At 38.5% G+C, this 26,308-nt stretch overlaps 2 protein-coding genes across 3 annotated transcripts in view; one reads left to right on the top strand and one right to left on the bottom strand.

The window, feature by feature from the left end:
* TECPR2 (tectonin beta-propeller repeat containing 2) overlaps positions 1-19,941 on the bottom strand; it is a 45,432-nt gene extending 25,491 nt beyond the window's left edge. Inside the window, exons 1-12 of one of the 2 annotated variants that reach the window (XM_075503605.1) lie at positions 19,819-19,941; positions 14,819-15,104; positions 14,577-14,705; positions 14,028-14,159; positions 12,861-13,018; positions 11,425-11,737; positions 10,498-10,630; positions 8,651-9,121; positions 7,012-8,006; positions 5,354-5,537; positions 3,147-3,320; positions 727-907 (exon numbers count right to left, since the gene is read on the bottom strand). In XM_075503605.1, coding sequence (XP_075359720.1) covers positions 727-907; positions 3,147-3,320; positions 5,354-5,537; positions 7,012-8,006; positions 8,651-9,121; positions 10,498-10,630; positions 11,425-11,737; positions 12,861-13,018; positions 14,028-14,159; positions 14,577-14,705; positions 14,819-15,052 — 3,104 coding nt within the window. In that variant the 5' untranslated portion in view covers positions 15,053-15,104; positions 19,819-19,941. The remainder of the gene's footprint in view (positions 1-726; positions 908-3,146; positions 3,321-5,353; positions 5,538-7,011; positions 8,007-8,650; positions 9,122-10,497; positions 10,631-11,424; positions 11,738-12,860; positions 13,019-14,027; positions 14,160-14,576; positions 14,706-14,818; positions 15,105-19,818) is intronic. The other variant, XM_075503606.1, reaches the window with a different exon arrangement.
* CINP (cyclin dependent kinase 2 interacting protein) lies at positions 19,906-26,061 on the top strand. The gene is made up of 5 exons (XM_075503611.1): positions 19,906-19,998; positions 21,068-21,236; positions 22,452-22,578; positions 24,152-24,281; positions 25,784-26,061. Exons 1-5 carry the CDS (start codon positions 19,992-19,994, stop codon positions 25,984-25,986), a joined length of 636 nt encoding a protein of 211 aa, XP_075359726.1. The 5' UTR covers positions 19,906-19,991; the 3' UTR covers positions 25,987-26,061.
* Positions 26,062-26,308: the final 247 nt, after the last annotated feature.

The raw sequence follows: 26,308 nt of genomic DNA, 5'->3' as shown, positions 1-26,308 counted from the left end.
AACACAAGTTAAAGCTTCACAATAGGTTAGTCAGTAGAAGATAAAATCATATGACAACAAGAACTGAAATTTCTTCCTATAGTTGCTTCAGGCTGATGTCACAAAAGAGACTATATTCTAGATTCTCAAAGCCAGCAGTAAACACTCAGTGCTTTTAACTTTATCACAAACTACCTACCGTGAGCATAGGATCAACTACAAAGCTAAATACCAATTGCCCAGAATATTTATAAAAATCTGTGACTGGGAAGTGGAAAAGCATGACCAAGCTGTATGGACAACCAAGAAAATGCTGAGATTTAATCTCAGAAAAAATTCACCCAAATATCTGGAGAGCTCATTAAAGCCATTATGGCACAAATTAAAGAAACCGTATTTAATCAAAAAAGTCACATTGGCAGACATTATAAAGATCTTCTTAAAACTGTTCTCACTTTCTTAAACTCGCTTTAACTGTGTTACCACTTCTGTTTACGGCAATTTCTTTCAATACATGGCAGTCATTCATCAGACAGAAAAACACCAGTTACTCTGAATATGCCTGGACAAAGACTAAAGGACATATATGTATATACATGCACACACACAAATATACACACACACACACACATATATGTATACACATGAGTTCAGGTAACACTTTTTCAAACATCAAGGAGCTCCAGCACTGAAAACAATTATTTGCGTCATTCTGGTTATGATGCTGTCCCACCACAGCGTCATTACCTAACAATATCACTCTTCCATTGTTCTCCTTCAGGACAAAAGCTGCGTACTCCCTCCCGGTATAGCAGGGCCCGCTGCTCACTCATTGCCCACACGACATTATTTCTGGATGTAACCTGTGACAGCGGGTAAGGGCAGTCAACTTTTACTGCTCGGGCACAAGGACGATCCACACTCAGGCCTAGAAATCAAAAAAGAAGGATTGCTTTACAAACTTTGGTTTGTTGCAACTAAAAGAGAAGAGACAAAGCTACCCAACAAAAGAAAATGAGGAGGGGAATATCCCTGACATGCTAACACCTTTCATTTGATCACTATTTTCTTGATTGACTGTTTTTTCTATAAACTAATAATCATTTTGTCCAATATAGCTGACTTCATATTTTAAGAAATAAAACACTGTATATCCTTCAACATCCTGCAGAGCGCACAAGTCCTTGTCCTGTCATTTCTGTTCCTTTTCTCCCTCTAGTGTCAATATCAGGAATCTCCAGTTATAAAACCTGTTTTAGACTTGGCAGAATCATCAAAGAAAAAGGCAGTAATGGAAGAACTTTTGCCCAAAACATGCCAGGGAGAGAGGCAACCTGATCTGAATAATGGCAGCAGAGCAATTACAAAAGAGCGTGCCACAGTGTGTAGTACTGAAAGAAGGAGAGGTTCTGGTGGATTTACGGGTAGTTTGCACACATTTATACATATAATGTAGAAGAACACGTTTTCTTCACAATTACTCTGAAGCTTGATTTGCATGGCTGCATGTGAAACACCTCGAGAGACATAGCTTTGCTTAATCTTCTCATGCTGCCAAAGCAAGTATGAACACATTCATCTGTATGGTATTCTAAAATAATAAGAAGAATGCTCATTTCCAAACCTCTGAGCACACACTTTTTTTATAGAAGTTAGACAGGACAGTGGAGGGAATGAAAAGATCCTGGAGAAACAACTATTAGTGGTTGTCTCACATTAACAAGACAGATATACCGAGAATTTATTTTTGGCATCAAAGACTAATTTAGAAGCCTAAGAACAGCAGAATGTAAGCTGATGTAATCAAACCAATCTCTCACAGAGAAGAAAAATATTGATTCAAACCTCCACAGAGCCCTGTGTGATTGACATCAAAAGTTCACTCTATCACCACCATCCATGCTTGATGGCAATATGCATGTGACCTTGGGCAGGCCACTTGATTTCTCCGTAACTACTACACTTAATTAAAAGAAAATAATTTAAGGGTAGAGTATCTTTGAAACAATGCTGTGTATTTAAACAGTTCTCTTAATCACGAAGAATTTCTATATTGTGCTACAGCTATTAAATCTACAAGAGAAATTAGGAGAGTACCAGAATTAAAGGGAAGATAAATAAGAACTTCGATAGCCACTCTGAAACGTACTACTTTACTGTCTTACTGTTTCCCCCTTACCCACTCCTCCCCTTACTTCTCCAGTAATTCCTTCATCATGTTACTTGTAATTTTTCCTTACCAACTCAGCTCTCTGTGCAAAGCCCGCGTGCCCAAGAGTCCTTGATACTCTTCTCCCTTAACTTTAAAACTTGGAGCTCCATCCTTCATCCTAGCTCCTTGTATTTAGCCTGAATATTGTTTGCATAACACATTCCAAGTGCATCCTCTTCTATTCACTGAAGCAGATAAAACTACGGCCATGACTTCAAAGTTGCCACTGCACTACCCCTTTTTCTGATTCTTGCCTCATTGACATCCAGCGAGAAGGCAGCTGTAAAGACAGCTGCTCCACAGCCCGTTCCATTCCTCCACTGGCTTTGCTTTCTCTGTCACATAAAATACGTACCACTTGTCTATACTTCGCAAGCACTTTATGATCTGTCTCAGAATACCTTCCTTTCATTACCAAGTGGTAACTCTTACCTCCAACAGATCTGTGCTTTTCAAAACCCACAGCTTCTACTTTCCCCTACTCTGCCCCCCCATACCTGAATTTCTTCTGAAAAGCCACACACTACCTCATCACCTTTCAAAGTCCTTCTTAAAACTTCGTTAAAATCCTTAAAGCAAGAAAAGAAAACCCACTTAAGGCTCAGTTGTTTCAGTGCACCATACCATTTTCAAGGCAAGGATATTATTTCAAAATTTTCTGCAATCCTTTTCCATTTATCTGCATCCTTCCCATAGTCTTCCCATGTCATAAATTCTCTATACTGTATGTACTCCACTTGGCACAAAAAAAATAAGTGGCCATGAACTGGCTTTTCCAGTCTCCTAATTACACAGAATCTCACACCTGTTTCCAACTATTTCTCAAGATGAAAAGGTTTGCCTATGTCCTGGCTGTGGATAGAAGTTTAAAAACAAACTGTGATCATTCTGTAGCGTTGAACTCTAATAATCTTAGCCCAGAAAAATTCAAAGAGCCTGCAATTAATTCAGGTACCTGTTTGCAGATACAGATCTCCATTTGTTCTGATAATCCAGGCGGTGTCATCACTTAATGCTACAAATACAGCCTGGGGTAAAGCCTCATACCAGTGGCGTTTTCCTTTTATAGTTACTTTTCCACAAGCAAATGCTTTGTTAGTCTTCTGTTCAATCTTCCAAAGAAGAGCCCCTGTATGAGGAGTTAAGAGAGAACACAGTATCGCTTAGCAATTACTGTAGCAGAGACTGCTGACTTGTCCTACCTACACCTAAACCAATGCGAGCGGAAAGTCAAACCAGTAGCATTAAAAAAAAATGCAAGATTTAAATGCTTATAATTTTTTTTAAAAAGAAAGACCAGAACAGTGGCCACCTTCCCTAGGAACTGCTGAAATGCATTTACCATTAGAGTATGTCCAATTTTTAAATGTTCAAATGCAAGTCACTTCTCCTTAGTTATACACTGAAAAATAACAAACAAAACAGGTTCCATGTCAGGGCCAAATAAACCTCCTATTAAGAGACTAAAGTTCATGGCTTGCTTCTGTACTAGTTTGGTACATCCTCAGTACATAAAGGAAAAGGGGTTAATTGTAGTACTTTCACCTTTTACAAATACTAGTAGTAAATCGTAACTTTTGCGGACCAGTCATGAGTGACATACACCTGAATGGTGTGCTGTCCCACACCGCAGTGCTATTACCTGCTCGTTACGTAGTGCTATTACCTGCTCGTTACGTAGCACGTCATGAGCAGACAAAACTCAGAAATGCAGTTGTACAAATCCACCTTGAGAACTTTTTCCCTCACGCAAATTAGCAAGGATAGCTCAGAAAAAGAAATCCAAACGGAATTCCAAACTTAACTGCTGACTGGCATCCATGCTGGTTCATACCAGAGCAGTACATTGTCATATTAACTTCCTTTGAATAATTCCACAAAGTAGCATTTCATTCCATTTTGATGTTTGTGGTTAACATGCTCTTGTGTTAATACATGCACAGGAAACTGTGGATGCTAGAAATTTGTATGGATTCAGTGAAAAACTTGGTGAGTTCCTGGAATTGAGGGATAATAAATGCAGAGAAACAACCTTTTGCCCAGGAAATCTCTGAGCCACCGACAGTTGCAGTCTGAAACTACCAAGGCTAAACGTCATACATGCTAGCCCACTCCTTTTAATTTTCTGCAGGCAGCTGCTTTTGACCACTGTTAGGGACAAGACACTGAGCTGGATGATCCTATGATCTCACCTAGTACAGCTACTCTTAAATTTTTTTGTCAATAAAAAGCTCACCTACAGATCAAATAGAACATCTTTCTTCTTAAAACAGATAGCAAATACTCCCCTACAGACAGAAGGGAAGATTGACGTGTGGTTTTAGAGATGACAGGGGAAGAAAAGCAGTGGTGAGGCAGGAGATTAAGTAAAGAAAATATCTAAGAAACTTGTACTGTCACACCAGTCCTGGAACAATCTGGAAAGCCAAAAGTGATGCACGTTTATAACCAAAACCCATTTAATTTTAATCCAACATAAACCTCATTCCTAACCATCCAGAACTCATATGCAAAAACTAGAAGGTTTTTTTTTCTTTAGTATATAAAAAAAAATAAAAATCAAGAAACAAACCATACACAAAACCAAATCTACATTTACAACAAAAAGAATTTTAAACTTGGGAATCATAAGCAGCTCTGTATCAAAAACGAAGGTTTTGTATAGACAAGGACCTCTTCATTCATCTCCGCCTACCACTGAACTGCTACTTCTGAAGTTCACTTTAATCAGGCAGTCGCATGTTGAAAACTTCCCAAAAAGCAATGTGAACGTGTTAGAAAGACAGCCACTTAAACTACAACATGGTATGCAGAGGTAGTGAAGATGCAGTCATATCACCCAATATGACTTAAAAACAAACAAACAAACAAACAAACAAAAAAACCCCAACCAAACATGCTACTTTTACATGAAACAAGTCCCAGACAACCAAGTTTCTGGAAGTACTGTATTAACAGCAACAAAAAAATGCCAATAAATTGGCTACATGGAAATTACATATGCACTGAACTGTATTTGCAATCTCAGAAAAATGACAAGCTTCACCTAATTAAATAATAGCTGTTATTAAAAAAAAAAAAAAAAAAGAAAAGCAAAGAAAATGCACAAGTCTATCCAAGCTTTATATGTACGAGGTTACAGGGAAGCAGAAGCCAACCAACCTGAGGGGGAAACTGCTACCTGCTGGACGCCATCTTCAAACCTCTGCCACCGCAGCCCTGCTGCGGGAAGAGCACTGCAGTACAGGCTGCCCCTGTAGTCCAGGCACCAAATATACTTTTCTGACACAACGAGGCTCAGGATGCCATAACCAGGGCCAGAGTATCCCATCCAGCTCTCTGCAAACTAAAAAACTGTAGAGTCAGAACAGTGTCAGGCGTCTTCAAACTGCACAAGAAAATGGTTATATAAGCACAGCAGCTCCCATATTTTGATTAACAAAGCTAAACTTAAGGTTCTTAAGTACCTTAATCAATGAATAAATGTCTTGTGTAAAATAAAACTACATCTGCCCGTGTTCTCTAAGATAGTATGTACCGCAAAGTAAGACTGCTAGAACAAAAGTTTTAGTGCAAAAAAGAAAACAAACCCTCCGCATTGTCATCTACCTCCAAAAAGTGGAAAATCTTCTCTTATTAATTAAAGAACACATACTTAAAGGAAATGGCAGATGCAAAAACGAATACATAAAAATGTACAGTCTGTCTGTAGTCCAGGAAATGATTTATTGTCTATGAAGTGATGAGCAAAGGGAACAAGATAGCTGGAGTGCAGCGACAGCTAAATATCCAACTCCAGTATTCTCTGTATGGTACAGGAGCCATGTATTGCAGAAATTTGGTTTACAGACTGCTATCTTAAATTTTGATAGCTTGCATGAGGTGAACCCAAGCACTGCATACATGACCTCTAATGTAAGCATCTGTGGAGCTTTACTAAACATTCCAGAGTGTAAGAATATCATAACCTGAAACTAAAAGTCTTCTACACTTTGGGCTGCAGTTGTTATTAAGCAGGACACCAGGACACCATCAACTTATAACTCAACCTTTATCAACAAATATTTGGTTGATCTGAACACAACACCGTTATAGATTTAAAACAACCCAAAACCCCCAACCTAGAAGAACTGTATTTCCTTCTTAAAACTTCTGCTAAAAATCCCAGTGATTTTGGCAATTTTGCAGATTTTACAATTAATTTTAGTACTTCTTTTCTATAGTCTATTTGAGAATTACTATTTCTGGAAATGTTTACCCACAAAATAACAATGAAGGAAAGAGGGATAACAGAGAAAGGAAAAATGTCAACATTTTAAATAGTACTAACTGCTGCCTAGGACACAAAGAAAGACTAATCCTTATTCTGAGTATTTACAGGTAAAACAATCCTTAACCAGAGGCTAGCCATGTGAGATAATCAGCATTAATTCCCTGTGAAGTCAGCTGAAGTTAGGAACAGCATCACGCAGAATTTGGGCAACTGGAGACCCAAACAAGGAGCAACCTTTGAGCATGACTTGGTTTTACTGTCCACTCTTTAATGGATGGGTTTATGACAACATTTTTGTTGAGCTGGGAATAATACAGCCAGTGCAGCTTCTTCACATTGTAAGCACAGATCAACCATTCTGAAGTCCGATACATCACATTTCATAAGAGTTACAACACATATTGATGTTTGGCTTTATGCTTTACTTCTTTACTCGAATCAAGAAAGAAAAAAATTGCTTTCCTAAAGAAGTAAAGGATAGTCATTACGTGAATGTTTCTTTTGAAATGCTGCAGTTAAGTATTTTAACTAAATTGAAAACATATACCTGATCAGATTTTAACAGCACCATTTCATCTAGGCTTATCTTGGCCACATCCTGGGAACCAGGCCCAGCACCAACTTCAGGCATGCTAGTCTCCGAGGATGAATATGGTAATCCATGTCCATAAATATCCTCTTCATCACTTGAGGCAGATTTCTCAGTCTGACTTTCATGAGTGTCTGTTACCCATTCAGCAGTGCTAGTACTAGATTTAGCTTTGATTGCACTTTCAAAATTCCATGCAGAAATGGAAGTGTTATCTGAATAAACATCATTGGAAATGTCAAAGTGGAGCACAGAAGGATCTGACAGAGCACTGTGTATGAGAGAGAGCTGCTGCTGGTCTTCCCTACCAGTCTCATCACTTTCCTTTGGTGTCAGTGATGTCTGAACACCAAGTACACTGTCACATTCCAAAAACATTTGGTCTGTAAGGTCTGGCTCTTCAAAAGATTTTTCAGTATCCTGCAGCTTCATTTTATCTAAATTTTCATCTATTTTACACAACGTAGGAGAATCCTGCTCCTCCTCTTGGCTCAGCTTTCCAAGACAGCATTCATTGCTTGCAGAAACTACACTACCATTATATTCACCATCAACACTGCTTGTCAAGTCTTCTGTGAGGATTAGAGGAGAGACAGATGTCAAAGTATCTATAACAGTTGAAGTACCCATGCCACTGTCGCTGTTTGGAAGTTTCTGTAAATCAACCGTATCTCCGTTTTCTTCATTAATTAGTACAGTTGCAGACTCAGGAGACTGTAGGACACTGAAAGCTTCTGAACCATTATCTTCTTGCAAGATCGTATGGGACTCCACGCTGAACATGCTTTCCCGATCTGGAGATCCAGTACTCAAATGATCAATGCTGCCACTCATTAGGCTGGAAGTCATGGAAAAGGAGTCTGCATTCAATGACTGTGGACTATCGCCAGAAAGCTGACGCTCGTAAATTGGTGTACCTTCCAGAGAGCTGTGGTTTTTCCTGGTCCCACTTTCTGTTCTCACAAAACAAAACAAAACAAAAAGGCGGGGGGGAATAATATTAATAAAATCTATTACATTTTGATGCAGAGTAAGAAATTAAAATATTTTTATCACTGGAGGAAGAACAGAGTTAAATCTAAATTTTGACATACTGATTGTTTTCAACTGGAAGACTAAATGATACACGTAAAGCCAAAAAAGTCTTAATAGCAAAACATTTTAAAGTTGTAATACCAATATAGTACGCAATTAGAATAATCAAGTACTCACACTATTTTAACAAACTAAAAAGCATGACTAGGAAAGACACTGTCAAATATTCTAAGTAGGATGAATAGATACTACGCAATTCCAACATAAAACTGGAAGCAGAGTCCACTGTATGCTACCATTAAGCCATACATTAGAACCTTAAGCATGTTTACATAAAGCAAAACAAAGTTAAAAATAAAACAAATAGCTCTAAAAAGACTTAGTCAATTTATCACTTTCAAAACAGGCTTTCATCTTAAATGGCCCACCACAACCAGTCAAGTATCTCAAGAGCATGGCAATGTAATATAAACAAAGCATGTCAAACACACTCTCGTGTGAAACATCAAAAGTGACATGTTCTAATAACGAGTAGTGGCAAGGAAAGTTCTGCTAGACCTACCTTGCTTCTTCTTTTTTTTCTTTTTCACTTTAATTGGCTTTACAATGAGTTCTTGATCAAAATCTTCAGAGCTGATTGTGCTGAACCGTTGTGAAGAAAGTTGACCTTCTCTCTGAGCTTCTGAAAGTTGGTCTGCACATATCATAAAGCTAGAGCCACTGTCCACAGAATTTACTGAACTGCTCCTGCTTCTTGATTCACTTACTACGGAGCAGCCCCTTTTTCTTGTTTCATTGCTCAAGTCTCCCATTCTATCAAAACTTTTCTCTGATAGCATTGGAGTTTCCAGATCATCTTTCACTAAAGAATAAGAGTCATTTTTATCACCAATAACTGAAGGGGAAGTAAACATTTTTTTATTTGTTTCCACTGAAGGGCTAGATGATACAGATGCAATTACCGATAATGGGGTCAGCATTTTAGGACTTGTATCTGTTAAAGGATTCAGCAATTTTGAATTCACATCTGAAACTGACCAAAAGAAAAATAAAAGTATAAATACTAGTGTGTCAAATGAGTAGGAGCGTAATTCTTGGACAGTATTGAAAGAAAAGAAGCTTTATGGAATGGAAAAATATTCTATCTAAGTTTGCAACACTTCAAATATATATATGCACACACACAATGTAAACTTCATGCAAGTAAATCTATATGAAATCATTTTAGTAAAATCAATCCCCCAAAGCCTGTATCAAACTTCTATTAGGAGAATTCTGAATTTATGTTTATGTAGGAAGAATGGTACAGGTCTTTAGCTTGGAAGACCCATCTGTATCACACACTGAAGTGCCATTCTGTATCTTCAACTTCTTCATTCAAACATTCAGTATCTTGAAAAAAATCAAGGAAAATTTACCAGATAAACCACTGTGATAATTAGAAGAAAATATACTTCAAGAAGGCTCCCTTCAAAGTATACTTGGAAGATCAAAATAATGAACACCCCCTAGAAGTTTGTCAGTAAAGAACTGCTTAAATGAATAAAGCTATTGCTAATATGCAATGATAAGAAAGTTAAGTTCTCCAGCATTCAGTGAGACTCCATAGCAAAATGCTAGTAAATATGCTAATACAAAGCTAAGATGGAGTATTTTAAATGCGTAAGTAGTCCTTCTGTGAGTGTAATATGGTGGATAACGGTGTTTACAATCTGTATGATTGAGAAATCAGCCAGCACCATCATTAAGGAAGTATTATTAATACCTTTTAGAGAGTTCTAGTAACATAGATGCTGAAATCACATGGCAATAAACAAAATAAACTCCCAAATTCTTTTTGGAACTTCAGTGAGCGTTCTTTGGATTTTTTGCGAGTTCGTTCTTTTTCATTGCTGGCAAGGCTGAGATTTCCTCTGGAATGTGGGTGGTGACAGGTGGCACAGAATCAACACGTTCAGGTATCTCCAACCCAGACAATTGAGATTGATCAGTGCAGAGATAACCATGATGAGCAATCCAGATGGCTTCAGCATCACGGTTTAGAATAAGGTCTCAAATGCACAGATTAGAGATGCCTGGCTAGAATAATGCTGATCCACTCACAAAAAAAGGGAACCATAATTAATTTCTTAATGCCCCCATTCTCACTGCAGCCAAAACAGAAGCTCAGATGAGCAGATAAATCAGATCTCTAAATATAATCTGTAGAAACAGGTAAGTAACTCTACAGAACCTGCTAGGTTTTTGCAATAACCTGAAGGTTTTTGTGTGGGGTTTGGTTTGTTTTCGGTTGTTCTGGGTTTTTTGGGGTTTTGGTTGGTTGGTTGGTTGGTTTTTTTAATATTAAAAAAGTATGATAGGCACCATGTTCCATGAGGTACATACTGTAGTTTGCTAATCTGTACAAACCTATTGATGACAGTCCTTCAGGTCTACTTGAAATTCTTATTATGTCTCTATCTCCCTTTAAGAGAAAAATCTCATTGTTGGTACAGGACACAGCCACAATGTCACCATATCCTTCCAAGCCACCAATCAAAGCCTATAAAGAGTAGAAAGAAATAATTAGCATCAGATTAACACACTGGATAAGATGCTGCTCTTAACAAAAGTGTTCACTAGAATTTAATCAACATATATAGTTATAGAATAAAGATTTTATCTTACCAAAAAGAAAGAAAAAAGAAACAAGAAACAGGAAAGCACCCTTTAATCACGATGTAGCTCATTTTTATGCTAATTTTAATTCCATAGATCTATTCATTTTCTCTGTCCAAACTAGCAGCAACAATATAACAACAACTTAATATACAATCTGGTGGCAGAAAAGAGCCACAGTACAAATGTTTAATACCATTTAGACAAAACCATGTTAGCTTGTATTCACTTTCATACACACTTTTAAGATGACAAAATGGCTAACTGTTCACTCTATACCAAATAAAATGTAATACTTGTTTTTTTGCAGACACCAACAGTAGTAGAAGGGAAAGAATAAATAGTTCCAGGCACATTTTATAGGCCTAAAACTTCTTTTTGCATGAATGACCAGATTTTAGATTTATATATGCTTTGCTAAGTATCAGAATTGATTATGATGTTACCACCTGGACTGAAAGCTTTAAATATATTTAATTTTTATCTATAATATATGGAGCTAGTTTGTGAGTATATCATTGCAATGACAACTTGAAGAGGGAGAGAATAATGTCTTCGTTAGGTTTAAATACGGATTTAAATCATAGAAGTGTAATGGATAACCCAAAGAGAGTCTCACGGCATAGCATGAGCAAAAACAAGTAAGAAACAAAACACGCACCCACAAGATTTATCTACCTGGTTCACAGTGTCTAGTAAGTAGATGCTGTATTCATTCCAGGTCAGCACCCATCCTTCTCGGAAAAAGCACGAAACAAGCCCAAGGTGTTTCTCTGGGAAGCTGTAACTTCCTCTGTCAGGTGGTTCCAAACGAGGATACAGTTCAAAAGTTTTTATTCCTCCAGCAAATACATCTTTCAATATGAATGTGGCCTGAACAGTTCCGTGAACATCAGACTTCCAGAGACGAAGTCCAGGTCTGGCAGCAAATAGCGTCAGGTCACTCTGTTTACACAGGCCAGGTATAAAACATGCTCCAAATTTGCCAGTGCTAAAATGCAAAAGAATAATTTATTTTAAAAGCTGTATACTCAACTTAGAAACAATTTTTAAAACTAATGGCACAAATTTACAACTACAAATTATCAAAAATAAAAGTTTTGTTCTTTGACTGAAGTATTCAGTCAAATGTCTGAAGTACAAATTTAATTAAAGTAAGACAAGAACAGTGCTTCCAAATAACAACAGTCTTCCCTCAGCTTTGGATGTCAGGCACTACACCTATTAGGCAAGTTAAATGACTCCTAATAGGCTTCCAAGCCTTAACAGTACCTTCTGTCCATCTCAGAAATATCCTGCTATGCAGTCACCCTTCTCCCAGAATTAATAAAAAACAAGCAACACACTACGAGCTAATGCTAAGAAACTGACAACCTCTGCTTGCAAGAAGCAAGGAACAGACCTCAACTGTTAAAATCTTCATCTCTCATGCATAAAAACACCATTACAATCACCCACGAAAACCCCTCATACATAAGATGGTCCTTGGTACTCCTCTTACTATTCATATCCCTGAAAGATACATTATAAACCTTCTTTCAAGAGTCAATTTCCTCTACTTCCAGATATAGTCAGTCACCGTCTTCTAAGACAGGGTTCTCTTCCTTCATATTCAAGAGAGATTACACAATAGAAGATACTAGAAGGTCATACAAGAAGTTCCTAGCCTTCAAGTCAACTTTAAATTCTTGCTATACAGTTTCACTTCAGTGTACAAGAAAAACTGGGATGCTGACTTGCTTTTTGTATAAGATATTACATCACCCATTAGATAGACCTGATTACAATGCTTGCTCACACCAAGTCTCAGTAAACCAAGGGGGACTGCAGAGGAAGTTTGGCAGTGATTTCAGTTTAAACAATGAAAAAACATCTTAAATATTTTTGCATAATAGTGCCCTGAAAATATGATTGTAACATATTTTCAACCACATACTTTCTAAGTAGGTAGAATTGTCATTTCATGTTTGAGCACACATAGCTACTGTAACTAACTTTTTATGAGTGGACTCTTGTGTTGTATTAATTTCACTGGTTAGATCACTCTTTCTGTAATCCACTCTGAAAAGCTAGAATTAATAGATGTGCCTGCATCAAGATTTTATGAGGGTTACTTTTTTCTGGGCTGTGTTCCAACTTGCTTGACAGATTTCTCTTCTGTGTAAAAAAGTAGAGTCCGTTGTAAAGTAGAGACAAGCAGCACTTTCTGGTTGTAATCCAACTGGACAATTGAAGATGGCTCTTCCAATACAAGGCTGGAGTTGCAAATACCCTTTTAAAGACACGTGCAATTAACAAGAGTCAACCTTTCTAAAAATATAAGGTAATAACTAACACTTCAAAGAAATTAATAAGCCCAAGAAAGAGAACAAATAAACAAAAGCTTTTGAACTACTGTCACACAAAGTTCACTTCATGAATGTGAAGTTCCTTTATGCAGACAAGAGAGGAGTTAGATTGTGTGTACCACAGTGGCACACTATGAAATTCAATTTCTCATGGAATATTAGCCAATGCATTTCACTTGAAATCAACAGAAACTCTAGGACACATTTTCTTCCTTCTTCTCCACTGCCAGGTCATACAATGCTGAGACAATTGCTACATTTGGAGATGTTAAACCTTTCTGTCACATCAAATGATGGACAGTCATAGGTAAATCAGGATGGCTGTCATTTAAACTTTTCTCCCACATAGAAATTCAAGTTAGGACTCATTTTGTTGAAGTCCCAGGTCTGTATTAACTAACAAGACATTAGAAAAATTCCATTTACTGGTAACATGCTAGTCACCCAGTAGAACCCAAATATTACTTTCATTCTACACTCTAGACTGAGATGTTGAACAATTCTGAAAAAAGTACTTCATCAATATAGTGAATCAGCAATGTCACATCATTCAAAAGTACCCTTTCCAAACAAAAGAGAAAGTACTGGCTGAAAGCTGAAGGAAGATATGATAGTTATTTCAGACAGAAACATGATAACATGAGAAGGATCAGGATCACCACTGGCCTTTTTATACTTTTTTTTTAAAAAGTAAGGCAGTTGTGAAGGATATACAAGGGTTGTCTTGCTGCGTGTGTGCACACTTGGCCAAATGTACGCATACCAATAAAGCAGTCCAACTAAATATATGATACTAAGCAATTAACTAACTTATATTTAAATATTTAACACTAATATTTATTATTTAGTGTTACAGTGCTAAATACTTAAACACACAAGCATTCTTTCCAAAAATTGCAAATGGGAATTAAGGTCTTTATAATAAATGCTCACTTGGTCTAGGTCTAGGGCAGAGTAGACAATCTTCCCTTTGTCATCTCCAGAGAATAATTTCATTCCATTGGGACTCCAAGCTAAAGCTGTAATGCTACTTTTATGGATACCAGCAACGTCAAATCTCCGAAGCTGTGAAACAATACCAAAGCAATACAAGAATGAGGGGAAGAGAAAATAGAGACACAAAGCCTATTCAGTGACTGATAAACTGGAGATCAAGTACAAAAGCGCAGGTCATTTTAATTTTTATTTAGCACAAAAAACCTAAACAAACAATCAAAAACCCCACCACCAAATAGCTCAGCCAGTTATTACAAATGAAGAATTTCTCAAAAGCATTTTTGATTAAATATATCTTTTGTAATGAAAAGCATGCTTTAAGATTATTGCTTTTATAAGCTTAACATTTGAAGCCTAAAACATATTCATAGATATTTCACCAGGTAAAATTCTCTGGTTTTCACTATAATAAAGAATCACAGCAACATTCTACTAGGATTCACCATACTAAACCTCACAGAAGTTTAGCCAAATACAAAGATTTACCTGTTTGTTTCTTCCAGGTAACGAAGACACAAGCTGAAAAACCGCAACCCGACCCGAGGCTGTACCAACAGCAACCAGATCATCGAAACAACTCAACAGCTTTACAAAAGTAATAGATTCACACTTCCCCTGTTGAAACAAACCATACATCAAACTCACAGAGTTAATGAGAGACAAACAGCAGCTCAATTCGGAGCAACTCAGCTTCATTAGAAGAGACAAGAGTAAAAGTTGGTATTTACCTCAAAATTATATTTTTTCATCTGGTTTAAATGTCTGCAGTAGAGATAAAGCATTCCAATGCTGCTCCCCACAGCAATGTAGTCTCCATTGGTATCAAGTGCTGTGAGGTATACCACAATAGAACGAAAGCCTTTTTGGATCTTTGTAGGAATGGCATTGAGAAGATAATATAAGGGACAAAACTCCTTAAATATAACCGGTGAAGCCACAGATGCCATAGCAAGCATTGGCATCGGCAATTTTAAGGCTGAAATAAACACATCTTACTTGACCACATAAGGAAATCTGAAAGACAAAAGCAAAAGAGTTTTACTCTTTTTGAGTTTTACTCTTTGAAAAGAGTAAATAGTTAACAGAAAGACACCATTTAGCAAGTAGGAATGCAGAAATTTTCAGGTTTTGTTTTGCATAAAGAAAAACCAAGTTAAACTCTTCTAGTGAATGTAAGTTATTCTTAGAAGAACCTTTTTCTTAAGAATAAGCTTATTTCTTAGGTTCAGCCAATATCTAAGGATCTATGGTAACCATTAAATATGGGATAACCACTTTTTCTTGCAGCTGTGAACTCGTCAAAGTTGAGTTCAAATGCAGTATTTCTTCTCATCTGGCTAGTGAAAGAACCGTAAGGGCTCTGACACTGAACAATCCATGTAGTGTATTTCTTCATCTATCTGCAAACTCTACCCTCAGTCCTCCCAGTGCCAAGAGTCCCGGTACTGCGTTAGTGCTGCAAGATCAAAGTGTCAAACTAGTATTTATGCTCAACTCCTTAATGCCCCGCACCCCAAGAAAAACATGGTTGAGAAACAATTCCGTTAGAGCTACATCTGCTATATAATCAAATAACAACCAAAAAATAAGAATAGTGTAGGAAGAAAGGGGCAATGCAAAAATGAAAGAAATCCCAGTTTGACAGACACGGGAAAATATCCATGTAGCAACTGAATTTAGAAAGATTAGGAGCAAACAGAAAAAAGTACCATATGCTCATGTTTCCCTTTATGGTTAAGCAAATAATTTCATGCCGATGAGCAACACTGTAAATATACTTAGGGGACAATTCTGGTATCTTTCCAAGAATAATGGAAACAAAGATTCTGTTTGCCTTCAAGAAAAAAATGTAGCCAGAGCTCATCATAGTAATAATGTACTGGGATCTTCAGAAAAAGTTGGTATGACCATGATGTACGTAAAAATATTTACAAAATCTAATTAAACCCAGTAATTTTTCTCATTGTGGGGTGACAGCCTTGACAAGAACATTTTGCAGCAGTAGCTATTCTCCTCATGGATGACTTTGGAACACGGAAGAGGAAAGAAGCCTTCACTTCTCGAACTTTATTTTGCCACGAGCAAGTCCAATTAACAGAATGGTTTAGAAGCTGCCAAAAATACTTGCAAATCCAAGACAAGAATTTTGGATTTCTGTAAAGACAAAAGTTTTCTCGGTTATTTAAGCCCGTAACATTGAAGATGTTCTTAAGCTTCAGCAGAATTATAACTTCCTTAGAGAAATGAAAAACAGAAATATGCCAATTGAAGTTAGAAACACTTCTAAATGCTCAAAATTATTCTGTAAATTACTCCTACTGCAATTTGTGTGGTATGTCCTATTGTGCCTAGTTTTTATCTCTCCAAGGATGGAAAATGGTATTTGTTTGGCAGCTTCACACGTTGCTTATGGTGTATATCAACTAAATTAGAAAAAGATAGCTGCTCTAGTTTAATATCTCCATTACTGTGAAAAGGTCTGATGTCTCAATTTTCAAACTATTTCAGTTATTGTGCAAGAGGATTCAGCATGCTGGCTTTGGGCCCCACAACACTTGCTGTCAACATACAATTCCACTAAATCCAAAGGGATTACTTGCATGACATTACCCATTCAAGCCCATGTTAGACAGGACTGCAGGAATAAAGATTGGTTACTGGACCCATATTTTATCTGTGTTACAAAAACTACCAGTAAATAAGCTAGCAGCAGTTATTAGATGTTCTTAATTATGATAAATTTTACTGCTTTCTAGAGCTCAGAAATTAATTCCACTCTCCTCCAATGTTTACTACCTGTCATGACACCCATTTCATAAAATATCACAAGGATTAGCTGATTAATGTGTCCAAACTATTTTTGAATGAAGAATTCCTTTCAGAGTTTTTACTAAGTTAACAGATAACCTCAGTGCATCACCACTCTTTTCCAATATTTTCACACACCATCTATTTCCTATCCTGTATTTTAGGTCTCCTGCCCTTTCCTTCAGCATTTACTACCTTCTATCTACAGTCAACTAAATAAAAGAGAACCCACTGCTAAAGTCTCTTGTTTGCTGTTCTAAACATGCTGCTTTGCCAGTTTAGTAATTTTACCAGCTGCTAGTCTTTTTTTTCCTCTCTCTTTCTTTTTTCTAATAAAATAAAATCCATTCTTTGTCCTGAGTCTCGCATGTACAAATCTTCTTCTGTCTAATCTCAGCTTCTACCACTGCCCAGCTACTGACTCATGAATTTCACATATTTTGGTTTTTTAAGTCCCCTTTGTCACTCCTACAATTCACATCTGTCGTCATCCCAAGCTGCTCTTGTAGCTGGAACCAGCTCACACTCCCCAGTTGCCAAAGGACCTTGCAAGTCCTCAAAATTCATTCTCTCTCTTAGTTTCCATCACTTATCCTTCCAGCTCAACTAAACTGTTAGAAACGCAATAGTTCACTACAAATGATGGAATTATGAAAATTTCTATTATCCAGAAAAAGACTATTAGTCTTTCCTCTACAACAACCCTATCTGCAACCTGATGCATGTTTTGTAAGTTTACACTTAACTTAAAAAGAGAAAAGAAGAGTCTGATAGGGTTTCCCCCCCCCATAGAAAACACTGGGAGGAATTATTTCTTGTCATATACTAAGTTAAATTTAAAAAAAACTGCTGTCAGGTTAGAGTTCTCACTCTTCATAAAATTTATATACAATCTTATTGCAATCTTCTCTGATGGAAAAGTTGTAAAAAATGAAATTAAGTTTTGTTCTCCATAACCCATTCACCCTGTACAATCAAAAAATGTAATAAACTATAATTTCTTGCCATCATACACAAATTAGTTTCATCTTGAGTGGTTTACAGACTAACAAAATACTTGCACTGCTTGTATGAAAACATGTAAAGTGATGATTTGAGCTTTCAGTTATTAAAAATACTGCTAATTAAGTAATTTTATCTACACAAAACAAATGTATAAAGGACTAGAGAATTGCAGTGTGGCCTATATATTCAAAAACTGCACAAACACCACAATCCTCTGCTTTTGAGCATAAATTCTTCAACATCTCCCTAATCGCAGTTGCATATCACATGTAGTCTCTTTCTCTTTATTAACAGCTTTGGGATTATATGTTACATGTTTTTCCTACTTCATTAATCAAAGGCAAACAGTGGATACAATCTATTTTCTCAGACAGATTTTGGAATTGGACATGCATGTTCACTCTGTCAGCCACAGTTACTCTGAAGTACAGAACAGCTGTATAGGGCAAATCAGCTTGTGCTAAGCAGCTATCCCGCAGCATAGATAAAGTAGAGAAAAATACCTTATGTTGCACATCAAAAACAATCACCAAAGACAGTCCTTCCTTCTTAGCTCACAGAGTTCACAACATGTTTTTAAATATTGCATTCAAGGCCATGTTTTGAAAAGCAAACTTTTTTTTAATTTTCTTTGGTCTCAGAAACAGGAATAAGGCTCAATGTTGCCTAACAGAGGCAACTAAACCGAGAGATAATCCCATGGTTAAACAGATAGGCAGAGGCTAAAGGTTCAGTGCCAGGGTATGGCACAGATTGACTGCAGGAGACTAAAGCTGTCACTGCATTTCTCTGAGCCCAAGTGTCCTGTCTGTACAAGAAGGACAAGAGCTATGTTTTTTTTAATTCTTTGGCATAAAAACTTAAATTTAAGCTCTTCAGAGTATAGACAAACTCATATATCTGACCACAGCTAAACACAACAGTCTCTGATTTCAGCTAGATCCTGCCAACTAAAAAGAAAAGCGGTTTTATTTTCTAATACTTCTCACATTTTTAGCCTAAGGAGCAGGCTACCCAACTGCCACATCTCCAGAGCTTTTCACAGCAAACAGCTGCCGAGCAGAGGGGAGAACACAAATTCACACCCCACTGAAACGAGCAGCTCTGCTTTCATGCATCCCATTTGCAGGCACAGGACCAGCCAGCAGACAGGTCATGATCACCCGATGAACATGCCTGTCGCTCTACACGACTCATGAAACAGTGCATTTTTGGTTCAAACCAGTTTCTTTTGAAAGAAAAAAAAAACAAACCATAAACCTAGGTGACAGAGACGGAAAGGACAGAAAAAGGAGCACCTGGGGTCACTGCGCACGGAGGGACGCCGAGAGGGCAGCGGAAACCAGGCTTTACTCACTCTGATGGTCTTGTTTCTCTAGGAAACCTTCCTTCCTTAAATGCATTTCTATATTCTGGCAGATGTTTCAAACCATTCCTTCCTAATACGCTGCTTTCTAGCACTTGAGGGGTTACAGCTCCTGACAGGGGAGGAAGAATACAGCTGGCGGCTCCCGGCCGGCCGGCAACACCGCCCCGCTTTCCCGCTGGCTTAACCTCAGCTTATACCGGATTTACTACCCAGACCCAGAGCCCCAGCCGGGCTGGAGGGGGCGGCGAAGCCCTACCAGCCGCTCCGCGGGCGCGTAACGGCCGCCTCGCCCCCGGCCAGAGTCTGCCGCCCTCCCCTAAGCGCCACAGCGCACCCTCAATCCAGCGCTCTCCGAAGGCGAGCCTCCAGGAGACGGGCGGGAGAGCCGGCCCGCTGCCCCTCACCGCGCCGGGCTCGCCCGCTCAGCCCGGCCGCAACAGGCGGCTGCGGCAGGCCCCGCTTGCGGCGACCGAAGAGGGGAGCGAGAGCCGGGGCAGACCCTCAGGCGGCTCCCACCCGTCTCTGCGGAGACGCGGCTCCACTCACCTCAGGAGCGCGGGGCGGCCATAGCTGCCGGCGCGGGGGTAGAGGGAGAGAGCGCGGCGTCGCCCAGGCCCCGAGGCAGCGGCGGCGGCCCCGGCTGCCTGCGCCGCTCAGCGGGGCCGGGCCTGGGCGGGGCCGGACGTGAGCGCACTTCCGCGGGGCGGTGGGGCGCCGCCATGGCGGGTGAGTGAGGGCGGCCGGGGGACTCTGTCCCTCGCCCCGCCGGGCGGCGACACTGGCCAGGCCCCGGGGCCGGCTGCTCCCCCTGGGTAGAGCGAGGGGCGGCGGGGGGCCAGGGCCGGGCCTGGGGCAGTGGGAAGCAGCCAGAGGCCGGGTCCTGGCCCCGGCGCTCCCGGACTAAATTAATAAGGTGTCTGTGTCCGTTGTGCCCTGCCAGCCCGCCGGCGTGTTGCTGTCACGCATGGATGTGGGTGCGGGCGAGGAAGGTGCCCAGCACCAAGGCACGGGTGCCTTGCCGTGTGCGTGGGCTTCACGTTTGTGACCGCTTTTCAAGCATCTCTGTGAATAAAAGTTAAAAACGGCAAACACGCAGGCAGAGCGGCGGGCGTCGCTACTTAGCTTCGAGCCGGGCTTGCAGCCCCCCTGCTTCTTGGGGCAGGACCTGGGGCGGGAAGGCGGGGCTGCAGGTGCTGGGCAGAAACGGCTGCTCGCAGCCCTCTCCCTGAGGTGATGCTCCCCTGTAAGCGGAGTGATGTATAGCAGGTTCCGTTGCTGTGTGGTCCTCTAATGATGCATCGTGAAATGTGGGCTTTACCCTCAGAGGTAAAGCACCCACTGTCTTCGGTAGCTCCCAGCTTTCTCCCAAACGCCTCAAGCTCGCGTGTAGACGTGAATTAATTCAGGTGTTCACGGCATGAGCGCTGCATGCATACAGGAATCGTTGCCGTGATTTCTTAACGTCATACACTGCGTTAGCATTTGACTGTCATACATTGACAGAAGACTGCTAGGTTGGTCAGTACTGCAAGGCCACTACTGTCCATGTTACGATATCGCATCTCAGAACATGCTTGCATTTTTTAATAATATTATTTTCTTGTAAATTGTAACAAGGATGATAGATGAGGAATTAGATTTCATGACTGAAGACAGTTAATGTAAATTCCATTTTACTTTAGTCAATATTCAGCAGTAAAGCAAGGAAATCATTCACACAAACAGCTGCCAGGCAGCACGCTGATTTGTTTCTGTATGCTTTAAATGGCTTGAATTTCTTTATGTTCTTGTACAGCAAAAAGTCCTGCTGATGGTACTCCAAGAAGACCTGTTTTACCTGTCAGTGCAAGAAAAATTAAAGATAATGCAGCAGACTGGCATAATTTAATGATGAAATGGGAGAGACTGAATGATAGTGGATTTACTACGGCAAACAAAATAGTCAACATGAAGATCAGTGAGCAGTAAGTATGCCAATAACACATACAAGTAAAGCCAACATAAAGATTGCCTTTATTGAGAAATTAATAAATTAATAAATAAAATTAATAAAATAAATTAATAAATTAATTTGTTTTCTTCACTAGAAAGTTCTTTTTGGAGATGGGGGAAGAACATGTCAGAGTGGATAAGCTAGCTCTTAGATCAAACTCAGCAGTTGCACTTTTTGGTTACATAAACTATTTACATTCAAATAATAAACGTCTCATAAAGATTAAAATAATCTCATAAAGCAGTTATATTTGCAAGAAATGGAGAAAGTTTATTATACATAGTTAAGCATAGCAGATATTTAAAATACTTATATAACATAAAAAGTTAGAATCTAATCCTATAGATCTCAGCCCATGTGAGTTCCCTTACTCTCTTGCATATTTACACTGAGGCCAATATTATACCAAATTTCACTAAAGTCAAATTTCAGCAGATTTCAAGAAAGAATCAGTGATTTATATAGATAAAAAAGTTGTAACAGTGATGATTAAAAAAAAAAAACCAACAAAAAACACTTTGGTAGAGCTATTGCCTTCACACTGTAAGGAAAAACCTGTAACTGACAGGGTTTTGAGAAGAAACTTCTCCAGAGTCCTGACAGCTGAACAGGGTTTGTCTGACAGGGTTCTGACAGGTACAAGCTCAGGAATATTTTGCTGTATTGGTGTCAGATGTTGCTTTCACTCTCTAGCAACTCCCTCTCCCCTGTCTTTAAGTGTACAGCTTCTGTGGAAAAGTCAGCAAGACAGGATCGGTGTCTGCACGTTAGCTGCTCTGGGTTCACAGTTAAATGTCTTAGCTTAAATCATGCATGAAGGTGAGTTCGTGGTGAGGCACCAGATTGTCAGCTGGAGCAGCTGAAGCCTGGGCGTACCTTGTCCATTATGAGAGAATAACCTCCAACACAGGGGCAAGGTAAAGTGGGAAAAGCTGTTATCTTAACACCTGCAACTGTTTTTTCAAGCACTCTCCGGTAGAGTAATTCTATGTTCCTCTGAAGATTATGGTACCAGCCACAATTGCTCACATGGCTAGCTATGTCTCTTACTATTTTTATGTAGGAATCCTCATGAACAGCCTGTAAGAGAGAGATTTTGTAGGATCGGACCACATGGATTTTAAATCTGCACAGCTCGAGTAAACCTATATGCAGTTGTTTACTCTGCCTTATGTTTCTATTTTAGATTTCAAGACAACAAACTGGAGATAGCATGTGATGACGGTGCCACAGAATCTGAAAAGCCAGCTCCAAAATACAATGAAGAACTGGACAATTGCTGTGCAGAATTACTTGAGACCTTAAAGCATATGGTAATGCTCATTTTTCAATCTTAGTCAATATAAATCCATTCCAAGTGTGTTCAAGTACGGCATAGGGAAGTGTCCTCAAGTATTTGTTGTAAACAGAAGATTGGGATTTTTATTTATAGTTCTTTGCCTTCAAATCTAAATGATTGTAAATCTAGTGCACCATTTATTTGCTTGATTGGTAAATTTGAAAGTTGGTTTTACATCGGCCTTCTGCTTATAAGTCTACTCCTCCCTTTATAAAAAGTGATCTTCTGAAAATGAGTTGTACAAAAAATGCATTCTAAAACTGCACCTATTTTCTGTTTTCTCATCCTGAATATTCCCTCTCTTTAGAACAAAACAAACAACAAAGCATAAAGCAGTGCTTTACCTGCTGTCATATCCTTGCAGCTATCTTTGATCAGACATAATGCAGTTATATTTTTAGTCTGCCTACCTGCATTTTCTGTGCAGAACCCTTCTCTAGAGAGTAGAGTAAGGTAATTATTATGTAACCCACCTTTTTTCTGGATACATTGCTAGGAATTAATATCGCCTGTCAGTTTGACAGGAAGCAAAAAGAGTACTTTTTTGCCTGATACTGTAATTTAAAATTCTTATTAAAAATACCTTTTACAGCCTTCTGCCAAAGTGGAGGCCCATTAATAAGGTGATAGATCCATTTTTTGTATAGACAGGATACCAGTCTGGTATTTAGAATAAGCAGGAAAGTAGCTAGATTTTCCTCAAATTTTGTTCTGTGGGAAAAAGTAACAGTAATTTTTTTTTTCTTTTTTTTTTTCCTTGAGGTAGTTTTGTATTCAGACTACCAAGTGTGTTGATGCAATTTTTTATTACTCCTGAGTAACAGGAGTCTAAATGGCCAGCATTAGTTTGGGTACTAAACATAGCTACTACAGACATATTTTATTTTTCATTCCTTATGAGTCTGTACCAGCTTACGAGTTTATAGAAATATCTGTATTTTAGCTTCTTGACTTAAAGATACTGCCTGCAAGCTCCTTTTTGTTGTAAATATTAGTCCTCATCAGTAATGCACAGTCAGGTGAACATGAAGGAAGTGGATGGAATGACCTGTTTTTCGAATCAGCCTAGATATATTGTCAGTCATAGCCTGAGCTGCTTTTCTCACCTGCCGCTGATCTTTTGAAATAAAATTTAAGTCATCTTGACATGGTAATGTAAGAAAGCATGCGTTTCTAGGGCTCATGCCACACTTGTTCATAGACAGTCTGATGTTTTTCCCCAGTACTAAACTGCTATAGGGAAAACCCAGAGAGAGGTGAAAAAATGAGAGCGTGCTTTAATATATTTCTACATGGGGGAAACAAAAGAATTATGCAAAGTCAGAGTCAGTAAGTCATATCTGCAGTGTTCAAAATTTTAGGGTATCTCATATTAAATCTGTATATAAATTCCAGCTATGATTCCTGTCTGGACTTAAAAAAAAGTGAGTTAGAAATGTTAAGACTAAATAGTCTTCAGAAATAGTGTGTTTTAAAAAAATGTTTAAGATTATAGTAGCCTAATGTTCCTGAAATGTTCATTAACATTACATGTTCATCATTTTCAGACAAAAATACAACTGAAAATGGAAAAGCTTACTTCGACTACTAAAGCAATCTGTGACTTGGAAACATTCCACCAGGGAGCTGGGAATTGCACAGCACCCTTCTTTCATACATGGCCCACACCGTATTTCTGTAAGTAAAATATTGATTATCTTAGCTAATTGCATTGTGTTGTTGATGTCATCTAATTTAGGACTGGAAAATAAACCCTTTTATCTGGATGTCTTGCCTTAGAGAGAGAGAGAGTGTATCTGTCTCCTTTATAATTGACTAATCAATAAACACATGAACGCACCACTTGGCTTAGGGTTACTGCTGATGACTGCTTGTATGAATTGGCAAGTGTTGTCTGACATGCAACAGTTACAGCATAAAACTAAGCTTGACGGCAGCTTACAGTGTCCAAGCTGCAACAGCCACATCCTCTGAAGAGAGAGACATACTTGCAACTTGGTAGTGTTAAACCATAGGCTTAACTGACTTGACTTGTTACTTGACACTGAAATGAAATCATTGAATGCAAAGAACAAGCTATACCTCAGTTAATTCTCAGGGAGCCAAAGAAAAATTCCTCTGATCTCAATGTCAGTCAAGAGAAGTAAAGAAATGTTCAGTTACTGTCTACTGGTAATATCAATCCTTAGCATTCACTTGATGGCAAAAGGTACTGCCTCCCAACTGGTATTACCGCAGCTTTAAAACTGTTTGAATTCAAGAGAAGCCTGATTGCATACAAACCAACTGCCTTCTTTGTGAAGTGAAAGTCATACCTTTGTGAAGCCCTGCTTCTTACTTCACTACCACAAGTTAGCAGGAATCTTACGTATTAGTTTCTGCCAGGTTAAAAAGGTAAGAATGACAAAGACAACTGCTGTCAAAACACTCGTTGTGACTGAATCATTTAGTGATGCTCTCTACTCCATGAAAGACTAAATCCTCCTGAAGGTAGTGATAGCTCAGGCTAAGTTAGAAATACAAGATCAGTCTCTCTTTAAAAATAATTTACGTGGCTATTTTTTAGAAAGTCAAACAATTAAAGATTATTACATAAATATATTTAACCCCCCTACCAGTATTACTAACATAACTAGTAACAATATTAGTTTTTACATTACACACTTCAGTTTTGGTCTGTTGTTTTGATTTACTGTTCTTTTTCACTATTGGTATCGCATATTGGTGATCATGCATTGCTAAAGTGCCTGACAGCATGTGAGGACATCCTTTAGATTAGCTAAAATCAGCAGTGACTCTAAAATGTGAAGCTTGTATTTCGAGATAGCATTACCAAATTTGAAAATCAAATTTCAGTTATTTGAAAGAATAGCTGTAATTGCCAATTTTACAGTGGGTTCTGAGAATCAATACCACTGCTTATTCTAGAATTAAAAGGGGATTCATGTCAAAATCACAAGTGTATAAAATATATCCAAAAGCTGAGGAAATTGTTTAGCATTTTATATTCTAGTGTACAAACATTGTTAATGCTGTAAAAACCAAGATGTCTAAATATGGGAAGTAGCTTATGTAAGGTAGGGTTTTTTTAATGATCAACATATTACAAGTATAATTTAACTTTTAGAGAATTGCTGAAATGTTCTGGTCAATGTGCTTGGTTTTTCAATCCATTTCAGATGAGGTTTCTCTGAAGCTCTCTGAAATGTACAAGAAGGAACTACAACTCAAGCAAACAATTGTACAAGAAATTGCTCATTCTGCTGACCAGGATCTGATGATGGTCTATTTATCATCATGGTTATACCAGCCTTACATTGAGAACAGCAGCAAACTACTACTTGAAGCCATGCTGCTGGAAACAGGACATAGACAGTGCTAGAATTTCAGATGTTACATGGCTTGCTTCTACTGATGCTTACATGAAACAGAAATGGCAAATTGCAAGGCTTACAAAGTAAGTTGAATTTTTGTAAAACTTATTAAAAATATTTTTCTCTATTTATTATTTTGTCTCAGCTGATACTCCTTTTTCTTCATGGGACAATCTGGTTTTGGTTGCTTTATCCATTTTATGTGCAATAGAGAGGCTACAGGTAGGAGGCCAAGTCCCCTATAATCAGAAAGAGGTAAGCACTACTTGATGGCCTGGAAGGATTCAATGCATATAGACACCTACAGCAAAGAAGTTAACTACTTTCCAA

Source organism: Mycteria americana, chromosome 5, assembly GCF_035582795.1.
Source record: "Mycteria americana isolate JAX WOST 10 ecotype Jacksonville Zoo and Gardens chromosome 5, USCA_MyAme_1.0, whole genome shotgun sequence".
Taxonomy (NCBI): domain Eukaryota; kingdom Metazoa; phylum Chordata; class Aves; order Ciconiiformes; family Ciconiidae; genus Mycteria; species Mycteria americana.
Note: the sequence above shows the minus strand (reverse complement) of the source record. Positions and strands in the feature narration are given on the sequence as shown.